Genomic DNA, 17,325 nt, shown 5'->3' on the forward strand with positions numbered 1-17,325 from the left:
GGGGCCGTGGGGCGGACGGTTCGGCTTTTGGCCGATCGGGAGGAGGCGGAGCAGGGGAGGCAGAGCGACCGGGGTCGAGAGGCACCGAGGGCTCCGGGGTGAGGCCGGTGGCGTGAAGGGGCGGTGGTTGGGTTGGTAGGCCCGTGTGCGGTACCCCGGAGCGGGGGGGGTACACCGCGGCCCGTCACGGCAGCTTCTGAGGAGATTTTTGCTTCGCCGGCTGTTCGCTGCCGAACAGGAAAGTAAAACTTGCTTTGGGAAACGCTGAGCCGTGAAATAAGGGTTGCAGCTCGGGCAGAGCTGACTTAAATTTCCCCGTGGGTTTTACATCACTAAAATTCTTGTAGGTTGTCTGTTTTATAGTTTTGCTGTCTTCTTAGAGAGCCTCTGAGGTCTGAATTTCGTCAGCGTTTTATCTGTGAAGAACTCGTGGCAGCCTTTATAAGAAAGTCTGCAAAATCAATTTAAGAAATACCTATGCAAGGGGCTCATTTTCCGACGGTGGCTAAAGGGTTTGCATTGCCAAACTTTTAATTAGGTGCGACGTACTGATGTTCCACTGGTGACACGTACATTTGGTAGCACTGCACTCTGCTGCATAGCAGTGTGGGCAAGAGAAATCTGAAGTTGCTGCTTGTCTTGCCACAGTGGGTGTGTTTTATAGCTGATGCTGGGTAGCTGCTTCTGTGCTACCCAGCTGCATTTCTGTTTGGTTTTTTTTTTTTCGGTAAGTGCTTGCCCTGAAGCATCTTTTCTTATTACCCTCATTTGCAATTAGCATGCTGTAGGGCAGCTGCTGACCTTTTGAAACGAATATTTTGCTTAATCAGAGGGCAAGATGGTTGAGTCTGCAAGAATATCTTGTTTTTAAATAATCTCAGCCAGTAGTTTATTTAAAATTTATTTTGCTAGGTGTGATGTCTTCTAATTTGGAGGGCACTTGTTTGCTTTCCTTTGTAACTGTTTTATGAACAATTACTGTAAATGAAGTTATACCTACCAAGCAGCTGTGGCTACTTAAAATGTACTTGGAGAGAAACATGGGGGAAATAATTTCATACCATTTTTTTTTCCTCACTCTTCCTTTAATAATGGATTAAAACCGGCAGCATAGTACTGTTGTAGTATGCAGTATGCATTTCTAACTATACCTCTGTGTGCAGTTACCCAGGTGCAGCCAACCATGCTTCCTTTTCTGTTTTTTTTCTATTTTGCAGTTCTGATACTGAGTTTTCAATAACATTGAACAGAAAAGATGCTCTCACAGAAGATCAGAAGACCTTAGCTTCATATGGGATTGTTTCTGGTGATTTGATATGCTTATTACTAGAAGAAGCAGATGGACAACCCAACCTACCTCCTCCTCCTTCTACTCCTCCCCGACTTGAGAATGGTCATGAGCCGTCCACCTTGATCCCCAACAAAAGTCAGGCCAACAGTCCAAACAAAGAAGGGCAGAATGAGCAATCTGAAAACCAGAAAGCTCAAGTGGAAGTTCAAAAGACTGACGAGAGGGTAAGTACATGAGAATTGCCCTGCACAACACAAGGCAAAAACCAAGGTATCTTGTTGTGTCAGGTGCTGTACTATATAGTAGAGAATCTTTACAGAATAATTGGTTCCTTATACTTGTCTGATATATAGCCAGTTACTTGGATGGAAATTTGTCTCTATTCTTTGTTTATTAGCTGTGACACACAAGCTAGTTCAGAGAACCTGAGATGTTTCAGGTCTGACATTTTTACAGGATTTAATGTTTTTGCTGGAACATGCACTTTCCGTAAGGTAGTTAGGAGTGTGCTTCTTACCTGCCCCAGTGCTGTCTTCTCAAGGAAACTGATTCTAGGTACTGAACAAACGCGACAGGCACTGCCTGTCGGAAACACCACTGGCAAGATGAGTGCATGATTCCTTTCTAATGGGTTATAACAGTTCCCTGTGATTCAGACGGCCTGCCGTAGTGTGAGACCTGTCTGTCTTGTGCATGGAGGTAGTGTTGCTGAGATAGCTCCTGCCTCATGCTTCGTAGGTGTACATCTGTATGACCCCGAATGCTTCAAGCAACTAATAGGCACATTTTTTCATATTACTTATTGGTTTGTTTCCTGTGTGACAGTACATATGATAGTTAAGCAGTGGTTAATGGCCTTCCTAAAGGAGGCTCTGCAGGTACAGCCTAGTGCCACGGTCTGCCTCATTAGACGATCCTGTCTGTTTTAGGCAGGAGCTTGAGAAGCTGGGAGGAAATTGTCTTCCAACATTCTTTCAAAGCAAGTATTTTTTTTGTTTTGGAATGAATTTCAAATACTAAATGTCCCTTAATACAACCTTTATATGAGGTCTTTTAAATTTTAACGTATGAAAATTAAGATTTAGGATAAAAAGAATTGTAAAATAATGAAAGAAAATGTAGTTGGACGATTGTCTCATTGATTCTTGTTGGGAGCAATAACCCTTACATGATGCTGTGGGCGTGCAAGCTCCTTATGTCTGTCAGTCAGACCATAGTAAAGCTGTGCAGAAGTATCTGTTTCATATTTATTTAATATTTGAAGGCAAGATGAAGGATTCTCACATCTTCCTCCAAAATTGTGGTGAAAGATGGCAGGAAAATTTCTAAGCAACTAAGTGTCATTATAGAAGAGCTCTAGAAGTCTGAAAAACTATGTTTAACTGGGGCTACATCTATTGCTGTTAATGAGAGAAGGGAAGTTCCACGGGTGGATGGCCATGCCAGCCTCATACAAACATAAGGGTGTCTTGGGCCATTGAGCGTAGATGTGGGGGAGAAGTACCTACAGCTCCTTTAGACTCTTTTTTCCCTTTCCTCACCCTTCCCTTAGATAAATCTGCTTAAAGTTTCCATTCGCTACTTTTTTTGGTAATGTATCTGTGGGTGGTTTTATAAATTACATAATAATATGCTGTGATTTTGGTAGAAGCAAGGAAGCCACAAAAAAACCACAGTCCTCCTCAAGTGGCAGCAGATACGCTCCATTGATGTTTTTTTTTTCCCCAGCTATTTAGGCCTATTGTGTTTCTAAGCAGCCTGAGTTACCATTTTGGTTACTTGCCATGCATGTTGGCTAAATTTGAATAAATGGTGATACACAGGAATAATTTACTCACCATAGTATGTTGCAAAAATTCTAATGAAGGTTTAGTTTATTATTATCACTTTGTCTTCAAGTAGTATATGCAAGAAAATGAGAGATCCTTTTATGAAGGGCTTGCATCATAAATATTAAAAAATACAGAGGCTATGTGTATAATCCCAGTCTCCATCTGGGATGCTAGAAAATGGAGATGTAATGAGTCTGTGCAACTTGCATGAGAAATCAGTAGAGCAGACTTGGTGCCTGTGAGGACTGGAATAAGCAGATGAATAATATTGATGTATATAAAGGTGTAATTTTCTGAACGAAGGTGTGTTTTGCTTTCCCTTGAAGGCAGGATCCAGTCTAGAGTTTCCTTCTGGATTAGTCCCAGAAGATGTTGACCTGGAAGAAGGTACAGGTTCCTATCCCTCCGAACCCATGCTGTGCAGTGAAGCTGCTGATGGTGAAATACCACATTCCTTAGAGATGCTCTACCTTTCTGCTGAGTGTACCAGTGCCACTGATGCCTTGATTGTTCTAGTACATCTTCTCATGATGGAGACAGGCTATGTACCTCAGGTAGGTGCACAACCAATCAGGAAATTCCTTGGTCAGTATGAGAAAGCTGTGTAATATTGTGGGAATGTGGGATACAAGATGCATCTGAAGATCCACTTCTGGCTTTGTATATGTCAGTCAGCAGCTGGGGCTACTGAAGTATCAGCTTCTCTAATTTGCCTGACCAGTAAGCATTAAGGCTAAAGACTAGAGCAGCTTTTAGGTGTGAGAGAAGAAGCATGTCCCTGTGTTTCTTTCAGTCCTCAGCCTCACTGGGACCCAGCTGACAACCTCCTGTTTCTGCTTTATACATTTGAGCTTGTGTAGATGTGCTTAGATTGTAGCACTTCTTTGAAGCGCTGCCTTAAGCATCAGTATCATCTCAATGGTATCCTGTTCAAATGGTGGTTAACAAGGCCTAGGCCTGACAAAATGGTGTCTCCAGTTCCTTATTCACTTCAGCTGAGTTCAGTTATGCTTTGGTTCTGCTAACCTACAGAGATATCTAACTCGTAGTCGAGCATCTATGGCGATACCTCTGTATGATGTATGAATTCACCTTTTCCCTTTAGATTTTCAGAGATGTGGCTGAACATGCAAAACAAAGATTTGCCCTCAGGGAAGGTGTTTAAATCTCATGTGTTTTCTTGTAGTGAGGTTAACCGAGCATATGTAGGGGGTCAGTTTAGGTTTCCGGTTGACCAATACCAGTTTAATAAATCTGCTGAGGTAATTGCATTTCTATAGCCTGAAATGCTATCTGAAGAATACATTTGCCACTGGGAAGAAAGTTTGTTTATGTCAGTCAGTAGGCTTGGAAGTAGGGAAGATGATTGCTGCGCAGATTGAAGAGGAAAGAGAGAGAGTCTACTTGTAGTTGTGATTATGTTGTGTCCCCCTCTGGGATTCCATCTGAGCCTTTTCATGCTGAAATTGAAGGGAAAAACTGTTAGTCTGCTCAGATTTTTGAATGGATTTCAAGCTATGATTCTTCAAGCCCTGTCAGACCTCATAAGTTCGCAGAAAAGGTATGATGACATGTTTTTCATGCAGTAAATTAACGTACATGCAGGAGTTGTCAGAATGCTGGAACAAATGACAGAATGAAGTACATGTCTCAAAGAAATAGGTGTGAGTCTGCTCACTGAACAGCCTCCCCTGTCACACACTGGGACAGGATAAAAAATTACTAAACTTCTCCTTAGATTTTTTGATAGTCTTGGGGAAAATAGTATATAATCATGCAATTGTAGTCTGTGTCATAATGTGCATTGGGACTGAACCAAGATTTGAATTGCAGGCAGCATTCTGCCAGTTCCTACCTTTTAATTCTCTTTTTTCACCTCTTAGTCTTGCTAAAGTATGGCGGTGTTATCTGTGTGTATTTTTAGGGGACAGAAGCCAAGGCAGTGTCTATGCCAGAGAAATGGAGAGGGAATGGTGTTTATAAGCTACAGTACACTCATCCTCTTTGTGAAGAAGGTTCTGCTGGTTTGACTTGTGTGCCTTTGGGAGATCTTGTTGCTATTAATGGTAAGTTAGTCAAGTTTTTATCCTGGATGCACATTGCTAAATATCACCATTGTTTAGCAAGAGAGGACTTAAATGTGCTTTTGTGCACTCTGTTTAGAACTGCACCTTGATTATCCAGGTTGCTGAGGTGCAAGACATGCTACTTCCTGATGCTTAATATTCTTGGCATTTCCTGTCTCCCTGTTAACTGTTTCTCTCCCTCTCATCATAACAGATCAGTCCTTAGAGGATTCAGCTGGCCTTTTCATTGCAATGTTGTAGAAATCTGTTTCTTGTCTCATTTCATGGGAATGTTTGTATACATTGCCAAACATTAAGAGAGGTAGATTGGCTCCAGCTACAATATTTTGTCTTGTCTCATGTTCTTTGCAAGACTTATAAACAACTTCCAGACTATGTATTCTTTAGCTTTAATGTATAATCTTTCTTGTAGCACGCCAACAGTTTAACTGTGGTCTCAAAAATTGTATTTAGTTTAAACTATTCAGTCCAGAAAATTTAGGGAAGTCTAATTTTTTGAGGGAACTTCCGTATCACTTGGTGGTTTTTTTTTAGTTTTGTTTGTTCATTTGTTTGGTTTTTCATTCTTTTTCATATTTTATTTAGCATTCGAGCAATTCCACATTTTTGCAGAACCAACACTAAAGTGGGTCTTGATTGTAATTTCAAGATACCATTGATTCAGATTTTTATGTTTATTTGTAAAACTTGTAACTGATTATGCCAATTTGTATAAGCACATATGTTTTCTCAGAACGTGTACACATTTTGATCAAATGTTTTGACCAAGTCAGGTTAAGGTTAGATTTAGGACAGTGTAATGACTACCATGCATATAGTGTTCCTATAGTAAGCTTGTTGAATCTTTCTCTAGTTAATATTTCTTTAATGACTGGGTTATAATAATGGCTCGCTGTGTACCTCTTCTAGCTGTGTTACATCTCTTTCCGCGTGACACAACTGTGGAAGGCAATGCTTGGTTTCTGTCACCCAGAACTTTGTTTATTCCCTGCTATTTTAAGTCCCATTTTATTTTTCTGAAATTTTTATTTGTCTTGCTGCTTGCTATAGTTAGGTATTTTCCTTGAGCGGATCTGGTAAGGGAGGAAAGTAAAACACCTCCAAAGGGTAAGGCAGTATGAAGTTGTCTTTGTCATCTCTCAATGTGTTTTAAATTTTGAAATGTCTTTTTCTTACATTTGCAGCAACATTAAAAATCAACAAAGAGATTAAAGGTGTTAAGAGAATACAGCTATTGCCAGCATCCTTTGTTTGCTTTCAGGAGCCAGGTATGATTGAGCTATGATACTCATAGTAGTAAACTGAAAGTAAAGAAGTGACACAGTGAATAAGGATATTTAGTAGGGGTCCGAATAGGTACAGAATAGCAAAAAAGAACAAAAATGTGGTTATCGTTTAGGTTAGTGATAGCTCTGTGGTAAAAGGAATTCAGAGTGTAGCCATTTACTCACATTTTGTTTTAAATTTTAATTTCTTGGATTAACAGTGTAAAGAAAGAACCTTGCAAAGCCCAAGTCATCCTTTGGCCTGTATGCCTGTTATTTATGAGGTCTTAAGCATATGTGTGAATCGCTGGGGCAGCAATGCTGGATTATATCCCCTTTCTGCCTGGCAGTTCAGGACTTCAGAGGCTGATGGTACCTACATTCTTGTTGTGGCACTGTAATTGTTACATTCTTTTTGTCAGAAAACATGTGCTGACTACATAGCTCTCTCCAGAATGCCAAAATTAGAGGGAAAAGTAAGGAGGCGGCAGAGGAGAGAAGGGCAGGTAGATATGGATCCTTGTGAGCACAGACCTGACTAGCCTTTTTGTTCTCTGAAGTATATGAACTGCTTTGTTGGCAGTTGAGGCTCACTCAGTGTCCTGCACTGTGTCCTGGGTAGCCCTAGTTGCTGATGTACAATTCCAGTTGACAGGCTTTGGAAGAATTAACTGAGCACTGAAATGTATCTGATATAAAGGTAGTCTTCTGGCTCCTCTGTCTTCAGAGAACAGAATGGAAAAACATTCCTGTCAGAAAAATGAATATTGCAGGTATTTACAACATAGGTGCATGTTACACGTGAGCTCTGAAATCTGACAGAGGAAGCCCTGACAGCTTGAGAGTCAGTTTGTTTCTGAAGAACTCAAGTATTTCTCTTAATGGTGTAAGGCCAAAGGAAAGCCTAGCATGACCATGGAACTGGTCTGTAGTTTGTCAGTGAACTACTTATTGCATGATTGTTACACTCTAGCTGCAGAGTTGCTCCTGTCAAGATGACAAGCAGATTACAGTTCTGCTTACAAGAAACCCATAATTCTTCTGCTCTTATGTACTTTTTGCATTATAACCTCCTGAAGTTAAGCTTTTTACCTCTCTTCTTTGATAGAAAAGGTTGCAGGTGTTTACAAAGACCTTCAGAAATTATCCCGTCTCTTTAAAGACCAGCTGGTGTACTCTCTTCTGGCTGCTGCCCGACAAGGTGAGAGAAAATGTTTACAATTAGAGATGGTACTTCATTTTTGAGGATGGAAGGGAGCGGGTCTATCTGAAGGAGCAGTGTTAGAAACAGCTGCTCAGTGATGGGTATATAAAGAGTAAGCATAAAGTCATTTGTACATTCTAAAGAAATTATATTAATCTTTGCATCTCAGCAAATGTTAATATATTGATTATTTCCTGGTTTTTTTTTTCTGATTGCTCTAGTTACATTTAAGAGACTGAAGTGGAGTGGCTGTTATCCACACTTGGCGATGAGAAAATCATACCACAATAATTTTGTGGCAGCAGTTCTGTAGTTTTGATCCATTTCTTTGTCAAAGCAGAAAAATTTATATAGCATCATATTTGGAAGTCTAACCCCAGGAATGATCTTCTCAGTAACTGGTCATTGAGGGCTTGGAAAGGATGGTAGGAAGTAACTCAAGCTGGTGTTTGTGAAGCAGTAGGAAGCCAGGCTTTCTCTGCATAGGTATTGCCATAAAAGGTCTCAGCTTTGTATTCTGAAGACTATTCAGTGGAATTCCCTCTAGACTTCAGTGCGGAAAGGTTTTATGTGAAGCATGTGCTCTATATTTGATGTGTTTTTTGTGGGCTCATGAAATTGGGCAGGTCTTTTTTCTTTTACCTATTCCTTTGTTCTGTAGCCTAAAAACATAGTTAGGTGTGTGGAATGTTTCTTAGGCTTAGTGGCCAATAGTGGTGAGTATGAAGTGCCATTTGCCCTATTTTGTGCACTCCATTAATGTACTTAAGAGTTGCAAGAGATCTGTTTTATAAGAAATCATGTCACAGTACTTTCTGAGAAAAGTGGTGTAACTCAGGCATCAAAGGGAAATGATTTAAGGGAAAGATTATAATGTCCTTTCTTTCTTTTAGGGTCTTTAGAGATAGAGTAAACTCTGCACCACTTAGGTAATGCTTCTATTTTCTCCACTTTGTAGCTCTGAACTTGCCAGATGTGTTTGGGTTAGTGGTCCTTCCTCTTGAGCTCAAGCTTCGGATTTTCAGACTTCTGGATGTCCGTTCACTCATCTCTCTTTCTGCTGTTTGCCGTGATCTTTACACAGCTTCAAATGACCAGCTTCTATGGAGGTTTATGTATCTGCGAGATTTCCGAGGTAATGTTGAGACACGTTTTTCTAATTACATTCTCACGTGAGCAGAGGGATTGGGTCTGACAGATTTTGTTAAGAGGCTCCTCAGGCAACCGCTTCTGATTTTTAAACACTGTGAGTAAATGCAGTCATTTGTGATGCTGACCAGTACAGTTGGTCAGGTGTAATTCAGGTGGATGCGCGGTTTTCTGCCAGGAAAACTGGTGACAGTCTGCTGAGCCATTACTGATGGACTACATAGTTCTTCCCATTGTGTGGCACAGACTTTCCTTGTTTTCATCTGTTTCCCTGGCTACCTTGGTGTTTTGGCTATTGCAGATATTGGGAAGTGGAGGGAAGAGATATTCCTGCTATAATTTCTCACAAGAGATTGAAGGAATAAGGTGATCAAGGGAGGTGCTGTCAGAAGTCAAAGGTGGGGACAGTGTTTCTGGGATTTCTCTATTTATTCAGTAACTTTTGGAGATGATGCTTTACATAGAATGGGCATGCAAGCATATTACCTATTGATTGGTCCTGGAGCTTTATATTTTTTAAGATGCATTATCTTTATGAAAAATGTATTGACCCATCTCTTGATTCTTCTGCAAGTTCTGACAAAACTGTGGGCATCTGTGGCATGAATGCTACTTAAAGGTAAAATAGGTTGCTCTTCTTAATTTTATGCTTCTCTTTGTAGATCCTATTGCGAGACCTCGTGACACAGACTGGAAAGAAGTAGGTGGCGTTTTTTTATATAATCTCAGTGAGATTAGTCTCCATGGGCTAGTTTGAGAATAAAGCATAGACATTGGGAGGCAGTAACTTTTGAGTTAAATTTTGGTGTAAAAGTGTGGTGTTCTGTGTACACATGTTGAGTTTGGTCAGAGTAGGAGAAAACAACATCAACAAGTTACGTGGTGCATGCCCAAATAGTGGGTTAGAGGTCTTCCAGAGATGCTGTGTTTGGTCTTTGGCAGTCAGGGGAGTTGCTATTCTGGGTTTTCAGACTGGTGAGGAGTGCTTTTCAGAGAAGTGCTGCAGAACTGAATGCAGTTGCTGAAGGTGGAACACAAAGCATTTACAGAGCTTTAAAATGCCTTTGTTTCTGTCTGCAGCTATACAAGAAAAAGTTGAAACAGAAGAAGGAGACCCTGAGATGGAGGCACATGATGTTTCTGCCCCCTACACCTCATCCAATCCCCTTTCATCCCAACCCATTCTATCCTAATCCCTTTCCTCCCAACCCATTCCCATCAAACCCAATCTATCCCCCAATGATCATTGGTGGAGAGTATGACGAGAGACCAACACTTCCTTATGTTGGAGACCCAATTAACTCACTCATTCCTGGCCCAGGAGAAGCACCAGGCCAGTTTCCTCCTTTCAGACCACATTTTGACCCAATTGGTTCCTTGCCTGGAGCAAACCCTACACTTCCAGGACGAGCTGGTCCCAATGACAGGTTTTCACCTAGACCCAGCCGGGGCCGCCCCATGGACATTCGCCGTGCGTTCATTTGATTGCTGCTTTTTCCCTCAGTGAGTTTTCTAGTCCCTGAGCTTGCTTTCTAACTGCAGGAGATTGCAAATCCCAGGCACTAACATCTGCCTTCTCTTCAGATTGTGGCAAGAACATGTGTGCATGGTAATGTTTCAACCACAAAGGCTGGGTTTGTTTTATGCTCTGGTAGTACTGTACCATCTGGCACTAAGGTCTGTTTCACGAAGAGCTACAACTTAGAACAGTTTGTTCTGCTTCCCGCCCCCCTTGCCCTTAATCATCTGTGAAGTGCTACTTAGAGACCAGAAGGATACCAGCCAAATATTTGCTGCATCAGATAAAGAGCACTTTAAATATAAAGCCTATACTTGTCTGTCTTATTTGAAAAGTTTTATTAAATTGCCAGGAAAAATGACGATGTGTAAAATCTGCCTGGCTAATAATCTCTATTGACAAAAACATCTACCACATAGAACAGGATACTACCACTGTTAGATGTGCGTTCATGGAAATTTTCAAACATGATATTTCCTTTTTCCTTTAATGTTTTATTAGGTAAAAAGCATTTTTGTATTGTTACTTAATACACAAAGAATACAGGGAAGGGATTTTTTTTACAATGGAAATATTAGAACACAGATCAATTCGTTTTACAAACAACTGAGTAAAGTCATGCTACAGTGCAACTTGGAAGTCTGAACAGAAGCAGAGCAATTTTACAAAGAACCAGCAGCAAAACTTTTGTCTTTCTCCTTGACTTTACAAATAAGGAGCTGTAGTACATGGCTGCATTTACTGTGTGTGAACTAAAACTGGTGCAAAAATAAATCTTTCCTCCTGCCTAACTTACTTAAGGAATTAAATAAGTTGATCTGGTTGCAGTGGAAATGGGATCACAGCAGGAGAAGCAGAATGAATTCTCACTTTACTGCAGTAAATTCCATTTAATTCCATTACTTAAGTATCAAAATATATCTTGCCAAGAGGAAATGTGTTATAGCACGTTATGAGCACCTTTCAAGTGTTGCCCTATTAACTAATGAGCAACTAACAAGACCACTGTTAAAGTCTGATGATACCTGCAGGCTGATGCTGGAGCTCAATTAAAGGAAGACCGCAATGACTAAACTTTGCTAGAACTTTTCATTTCTTACATATTTTTTTAAGATGGATTGATCTCAGTGTTTCTATAAATGTAAATGGTACTGATGACTGTTGTGACAGCTGATACTATTTTCTAAAATCTTTTTGAAATTCCAGCAGTGGAAATGGAATGACATTTCCTGTTGAATACAAGCTATTTAATCCATAATACTTATGTGCTTTTTCAGGTGATATTTCAGTGATTCATCTTCTTGTTTTGTATAAAGTCGGCTGACTTCAGTAGGGTCAGGAAGTTTTGCCATTAACTCCGGTGGAAGTAAAATATAATACTTTATTTTGCTGTCAAAAGTTGTATTGCTTCTTTCTTCCCTTTTCTACTTCACAGCACTGGCATGCCAGTGCAAATCCTCCCATAATTAAATACCTAAGAGTATGTGTTTAGGGACAGTGGTTTCACTTCAATACCAAGATTAGCCTTAATTTTCGACATTTGCCTGCAGTGGTTGAATTGCCTTGTTCAAACAGAATTTTCAGTTAAGTGAAGCATATAGTCAGGCCTCTTAGAGCTTACAGTGATTCTTTATATTCCACTGACTATAAAAACGAAAAGGGAAATCTACACTGCGTTGGTCTTGCACTTGTGATGAGTGCTGCAGAAATGCTTCAGAAGTAACTGTGTCATGTGGAAGGTGTAAGGTCTTGTGTACCTGCCTGTCATTAGTGAAAGAGAAGAAAATACCGCTGCAGATATGAGCAGGACTGCTATTCTTCTGAACCTTAGCTTTATACAAGACTCTTAGTTGCATAGGAACGTAAGTGACATTCCTCTTGAAATACCACACCTAGATACTACAAGAAAGTCAAGGTGTTTCTCTGTATCTAAACAGCAAAATGTAAACTAATTTTCCAGGTGGTGGATATGAGTGGGTGTCATAGCTGTGTCCCAGCTCTTTCTTGGGCTGGATCCAAACACGCAAATCTATTCATGTTTCCTGGCTTCCATGTGAAGAAAATTAAAGCATGCAGGACGAAAGGGAAGCTCTGACCAGGTGCTCAATTTTCACAGCTGTGTGAGAAAGATCCCAAGGCATGCTCTGGGACATGTCTGCCCTGTGATTTAAAAGTAGCTTATTCACCAACTTTTCTGTTGCCTTCTTACTGCCCCTAACGCCAGCTGTTATATTTAGGTACCTACATACCTCTTGGATCTACCTTAGTTCCCCATTCATAAAAATGGAGAATATACCCCTTGTATTCCCTCTCTCTCTTGCTTTGTTAGATTGTAGGGATTTTGGAATAGAAACCCTACGTCAAAGGTGATAACCTGAATACACGATGATGCATTTGTGAATCTCCTGCTAGCCACAACATCTAGTGTGTGAGCATCATAGCTGTAGATTGAAGCGTACTGTTGGAACATTTATAGGACGCAGTATAGAGTTTCACCAAGCTGTGTGGTGCAGTCGACATGCTGGAGGGAGGGGATGCCATCCAGAGGAACCTTGATAGGCTTCAGAGGTGGGCCTGCGCCAACATCATGAAGTGCAACAAGGCCAAGTGCAAGGTGCTGCACATGGGTCAGGGCAATCCCAAGCACAAACACGGGCTGAGACATGAGTGGATTGAGAGCAGCCCTGTGGAGAAGGACTTGGGGTGTTGATTGACAAAAAGCTCAACACGACCCAGCCATGTGTGTTTACAGCCCAGAAAGCCAACTGTATCCTGGGCTGCATCACAAGAAGCGTGACCAGCTGGTCGAGGGAAGGGATTCTCCCCCTTTACTCCGTTCTGGTGAGATCCCACCTGGAGTACTGCATTCAGCTCTGGGGCCCCCAACATAAGAAGGACATGGAGCTGTTGGAGCGAGTCCAGAGGAGGGCCACCAAGATGGTGAGAGGGCTGGAGCACCTCTCCTATGAAGACAGGCTGAGATAGTTGGGGTTGTTCAGCCTGGAGAAGGCTGCGGGGAGACCTTATAGCAGCCTTCCAGTACCTAAAGGGTGGCCTACAAGAAAGCTGGAGAGGGAGTTTTTACAAGGGCATTTATTGACAGGACAAGGGGTAATGGCTTTAAACGGAAAGAGGGTAGATTTAGATTAGATATAAGGAAGAAGTTCTTCACTGTGAGGGGGGTGAGGCACTGGAACAGAGGTCTCTGCCCAGGATGCCCCATCCCTGGAAGCATTTAAGGCCAGATTGGATGGGGCTTTGAGCAACCTGGTCTGATGGAAGGTGTCCCTGCCCATGGCAGGGGGGTTGGAACTAGATGATCTTTAAGGTTCCTTCCAACCCAAACCATTCTATGGTTCTATGATTCGTCATTTTAACCTAGGAAGTCAGTGCGGTGTTTTCATTAAAGCACTTCTGTGTATACAACTGAAGATGCTTTTCAGGAACTGTAGCATTAACCAAGTTAAGCTGAGAGTGCCTGTTGCTTTTAGTTGTTTTTGCAAGCTGGAGCTAGGAGGAGGGGAGATGCCATTCTGTTTGTCCCTTGAAAGATGACAGCTGGGAGCTGTAGGCAAATGAAGAGATCTGAGTCACTGCTGGGTATCTAGTCCACAGTGCTATCCTGTTACTGTGGTCCATTGGAGGACAGCCCTGCTCTGTTCAAATGCAGCATCAGCAAATGATCCAGCCGTTGTTGTTTCGATGATGAACTGGGATTGATTTATGGGGCCATGCCATACTAGTCACTAGTTACTTATTTTTTGTATAGGTTGTATTGGTAAGAGAGACGTAAAAAGATTCAGGGGATAGAGCAATTGAGGATTCTGGCAGTAAACTTTTATTTCTGTCTTTGCATCTCTAGTGACCATTTAGTAGGGAAAGGCATAAACCATGCTGAAGGAAGTGTTATAGAAGGAAATTCTCTCCCACCAGAGTTGTATTACCTCCTCTCCATGTAGTGGAGCCTGTTAATCTGCTATTGTTCTTGCCAGTGGGACAGTGCTTGCTCAAGGCCATTTGTCACTCTTTTATTGCTCCTGGAGACTGCAAAACAGCAGGGTCTGTTTTTTTTCTCAGACAATGACATATAATTATGATGCTACATTGTAAACTGCTTAGCAAACCTGGAAGGATAACACAGAACTGGGAAAAAAAGAAAAAAAAAGATAAATCATCAGGGAATAGGGTGGTTCTATAATACTGAACTTGCGGTATAAATCATTGATCCAGATGAGTCTCTTGAGAGCCTTCCATACTGGAAAAGCTATGCTGTTACTTGCCTGAAAGTGCACAGGTCACAAAAGCCGTTATATGTGTAAAGGCCTGCTCAGGGGTAGGTCGTACAAGGTCCAGATGACTGCATTGGATTTAGATGTTCATTACAGGTGCTATGCAGGAAGGAGTTGCTTGTTTGAGTTTATTCCCACCAGTGAATCGTAAGATCCAAGATGGCAAATGCTGCTGTTGCTCTTGCTGCTTTGGGGATCTCCCTGTTTAAGTGACAGCAAAGATCTCTGCCATTGGCTCAAATGTTTTTAATTTACTGACCTCCCTGCTTCCCTGGGCATTTCTAAGTGTCATCAGGGTGAAGTTGCTAAGGGAAGCACAAAGCCAAAAGTCTGGCCTTGAAGCTGTATGCACGGTTTGTGACTAAAGTACTTGAGAAAACGTGAAGTCAAGTCGAGGAGGTGGGATGGGGACTGGCATTAGGTGTGTTACAAACAGAACTAGCACGGTGCAATGAGTAGGTTCTTGGCTGGTAGAAACAGCCATAGATACATTGATTTACCCATGCCAGTTTTTTCAATCGTGAATGTAGCTTGTGTCATTCCTGGTTTTTGCCATGTCCCAGTTCTAATATATGTGCTCATACACAGCTTCATTTTGTGTTGCAGGCTTAGAGGAAAAGCACGTCTGGCAAAGATCCATCTCTGTCTTCTCTGGAAGAATAATTCTTGGGGGTGGTCGGGGAGGATCCCATACATGTCCTCCCATGGCTTGGTGTCTCTGGATGGGCCCCAGCTCATCCTGGTTGTAAATGAGTTTTGTTTTAAAGGATAGTTTTCCTGTTCTATTGCAGGTTTGTCACCTTGCATTCATTTTGCACTCACCCCAGTGAAGTCAATGGGAGTTCAAGGAGGGAGACAGGATTTCACTCCATCTCTCTGTCCGTTCGGTATTATGGAACACTCAGCACACCAGTATGTGCACTTCATCAGCTCTGCTATTAATTAAGCATATTCCTGGGGGACATACTTAGCCAGATGTGACCAAGTCACCAAAGTGCTGGGAGTTTAGCTGGGTTTTGTCTGGAATTTGTGTGAACTGTGAACGTGAACTCTCGTGTTTCCAGGGGCAGGGGAAGAAGTTGGTTTTCGTGTGGAAGGCCCATTTCACAGGTTATTTTTGAGCTAAGGCTACAGGGTTAGAACAGGACATTTTTCTCTCAGAACTCAGGAATCACGTGCAGGGAACATAAATGCAAGGCATGAAACAGAGATATTTTATCTGCTATGAGCAGAGTGATCTGCAACAAACCAGCAGTCCATCTGGATGACCTGCTCATGTGATCTTTGGCGCTTACTGATGCCTGGTACCATATTTAACTTGAATGTAGTTTTGCTCTGAAAAGTGACTTTTTATAAAGTTGGTATCATGAAGTTCCACAGTTCACTGTGTTTCCATGCTCAAGCATGCTCACTTTATCAGTCAATGAATACTTATTCTTGACTCTGTCTTTGCACATCTGTTTCTGAAATAAGCCTATATTTTTTTTTAGCTCGGCCTCAACAAGGATTCGGTAATTGGAAGTTAGGAATTGTATTGACTATATACAAATTGAAATAAAATCTGGTTTGCACTGTTATAACTCTGTTGACTCCACAGGGGTTAGCAAGAGTAAAATTTGCTTTACAACTCAGTCGTTTGAATAGATGTGATTCTGATTATGCACAAAAAACAATGAAATAGTGCCACTTTTATATAGTCACTTTTCAGACCGTTATTAGAATATTTTCTTCATATTAAACAACTATAGCTTCCTAAATTCCCTTTACCCAGGTGTTAGTTGTAAATTGCTGGGTACCACTGGGCGTATTTCAGGATGATGTCAGGTACGCTGATATGAAGAGTAAGGGCTGACAAAAGCACAGATCCGGCTGCAGGGCTATTAATCGGAAAACAGGCTAGCAAATGATTTCCTCAGGTTGCGGATGGTCTCAGCTTTTGCTTCGTCTTCATTGGCATTTCCCCGCTGAGATGATTCAGATATGCTGAAGGTGTTTGTCAGTGACTGTGATTTGCTGAAATGGAAAACAGAATTCAGACTCAGCAGGACAAGGTGGTAGTTCAAAGCTGGTTACTGATGCTTTGTGTTCCATCACACAGACAAATTCAAGGATAAAAGGAAAGGTTAGCAAGAAGAATCTCCATATGCTAAGACATCTAGGAATGGGGGAGGCGGGGTGGGGTGGAAGAGGATGGGACACGGACAGGTGGCTCCAATATCACAGTCCAGAGTAGTAAGTGTTTATGAAAACATCTGACTAAAAGTATGCAGTTGCTGTTTGGTGCGACTGTTGTGAGGAACAGTTAAGTTCTTTTGCTACTAATACAGAAGAATGGATTCGTATTGAGGGTTACCTGTCTTTCATCAGCCGTACCATGAATGATGGTCCTGTTCTTTCAGATGTGAGAGCATGAGAGGTTCGGCAAGTTGGTAGCCATGTCCCCTGCAACGTGTGCTGTTGCCTGCCCTCCCTGGCGTGTCTGCTCTGACTGTCAGCTGTGTTATGCAGATCTTTTGGTTGGCCACACTGCTCCTGCTGGGTGTGTATCTGCTAGCATTTAAGTTCAGATCAGGACTGTCCTTTTGAAGTAAATTTCCCAGTTTTCCCCGCTACCATGCTTTGTCACTGTGTGGTTTCTCCTGTCAGTACAAGACCAGACTCTGAACTAAAGTACCTGAAACATGTATAG

The 17,325-nt window shown here is 41.7% G+C and overlaps 2 protein-coding genes across 3 annotated transcripts in view; one reads left to right on the plus strand and one right to left on the minus strand.

Moving 5' to 3' along the window:
• Positions 1 to 11,421, plus strand: part of FBXO7 (F-box protein 7) — an 11,973-nt gene extending 552 nt beyond the window's left edge. Inside the window, exons 2-9 of the mRNA XM_010585366.1 lie at positions 1,218 to 1,515; positions 3,450 to 3,677; positions 5,048 to 5,189; positions 6,395 to 6,478; positions 7,584 to 7,676; positions 8,638 to 8,814; positions 9,491 to 9,528; positions 9,909 to 11,421. Coding sequence (XP_010583668.1) covers positions 1,218 to 1,515; positions 3,450 to 3,677; positions 5,048 to 5,189; positions 6,395 to 6,478; positions 7,584 to 7,676; positions 8,638 to 8,814; positions 9,491 to 9,528; positions 9,909 to 10,313 — 1,465 coding nt within the window. The 3' untranslated portion in view covers positions 10,314 to 11,421. The remainder of the gene's footprint in view (positions 1 to 1,217; positions 1,516 to 3,449; positions 3,678 to 5,047; positions 5,190 to 6,394; positions 6,479 to 7,583; positions 7,677 to 8,637; positions 8,815 to 9,490; positions 9,529 to 9,908) is intronic.
• A 4,786-nt stretch (positions 11,422 to 16,207) lies between these two features.
• SYN3 (synapsin III) overlaps positions 16,208 to 17,325 on the minus strand; it is a 177,267-nt gene continuing 176,149 nt past the window's right edge. For both annotated transcript variants that reach the window (XM_010585368.1, XM_010585369.1), the window contains one exon: positions 16,208 to 16,649. In XM_010585368.1, the coding sequence (XP_010583670.1) occupies positions 16,517 to 16,649 (133 nt within the window). In that variant the 3' untranslated portion in view covers positions 16,208 to 16,516. The remainder of the gene's footprint in view (positions 16,650 to 17,325) is intronic.

Source organism: Haliaeetus leucocephalus, unplaced genomic scaffold (genome assembly GCF_000737465.1).
Source record: "Haliaeetus leucocephalus isolate CR32 unplaced genomic scaffold, Haliaeetus_leucocephalus-4.0 Scaffold101, whole genome shotgun sequence".
Lineage (NCBI taxonomy): Eukaryota > Metazoa > Chordata > Aves > Accipitriformes > Accipitridae > Haliaeetus > Haliaeetus leucocephalus.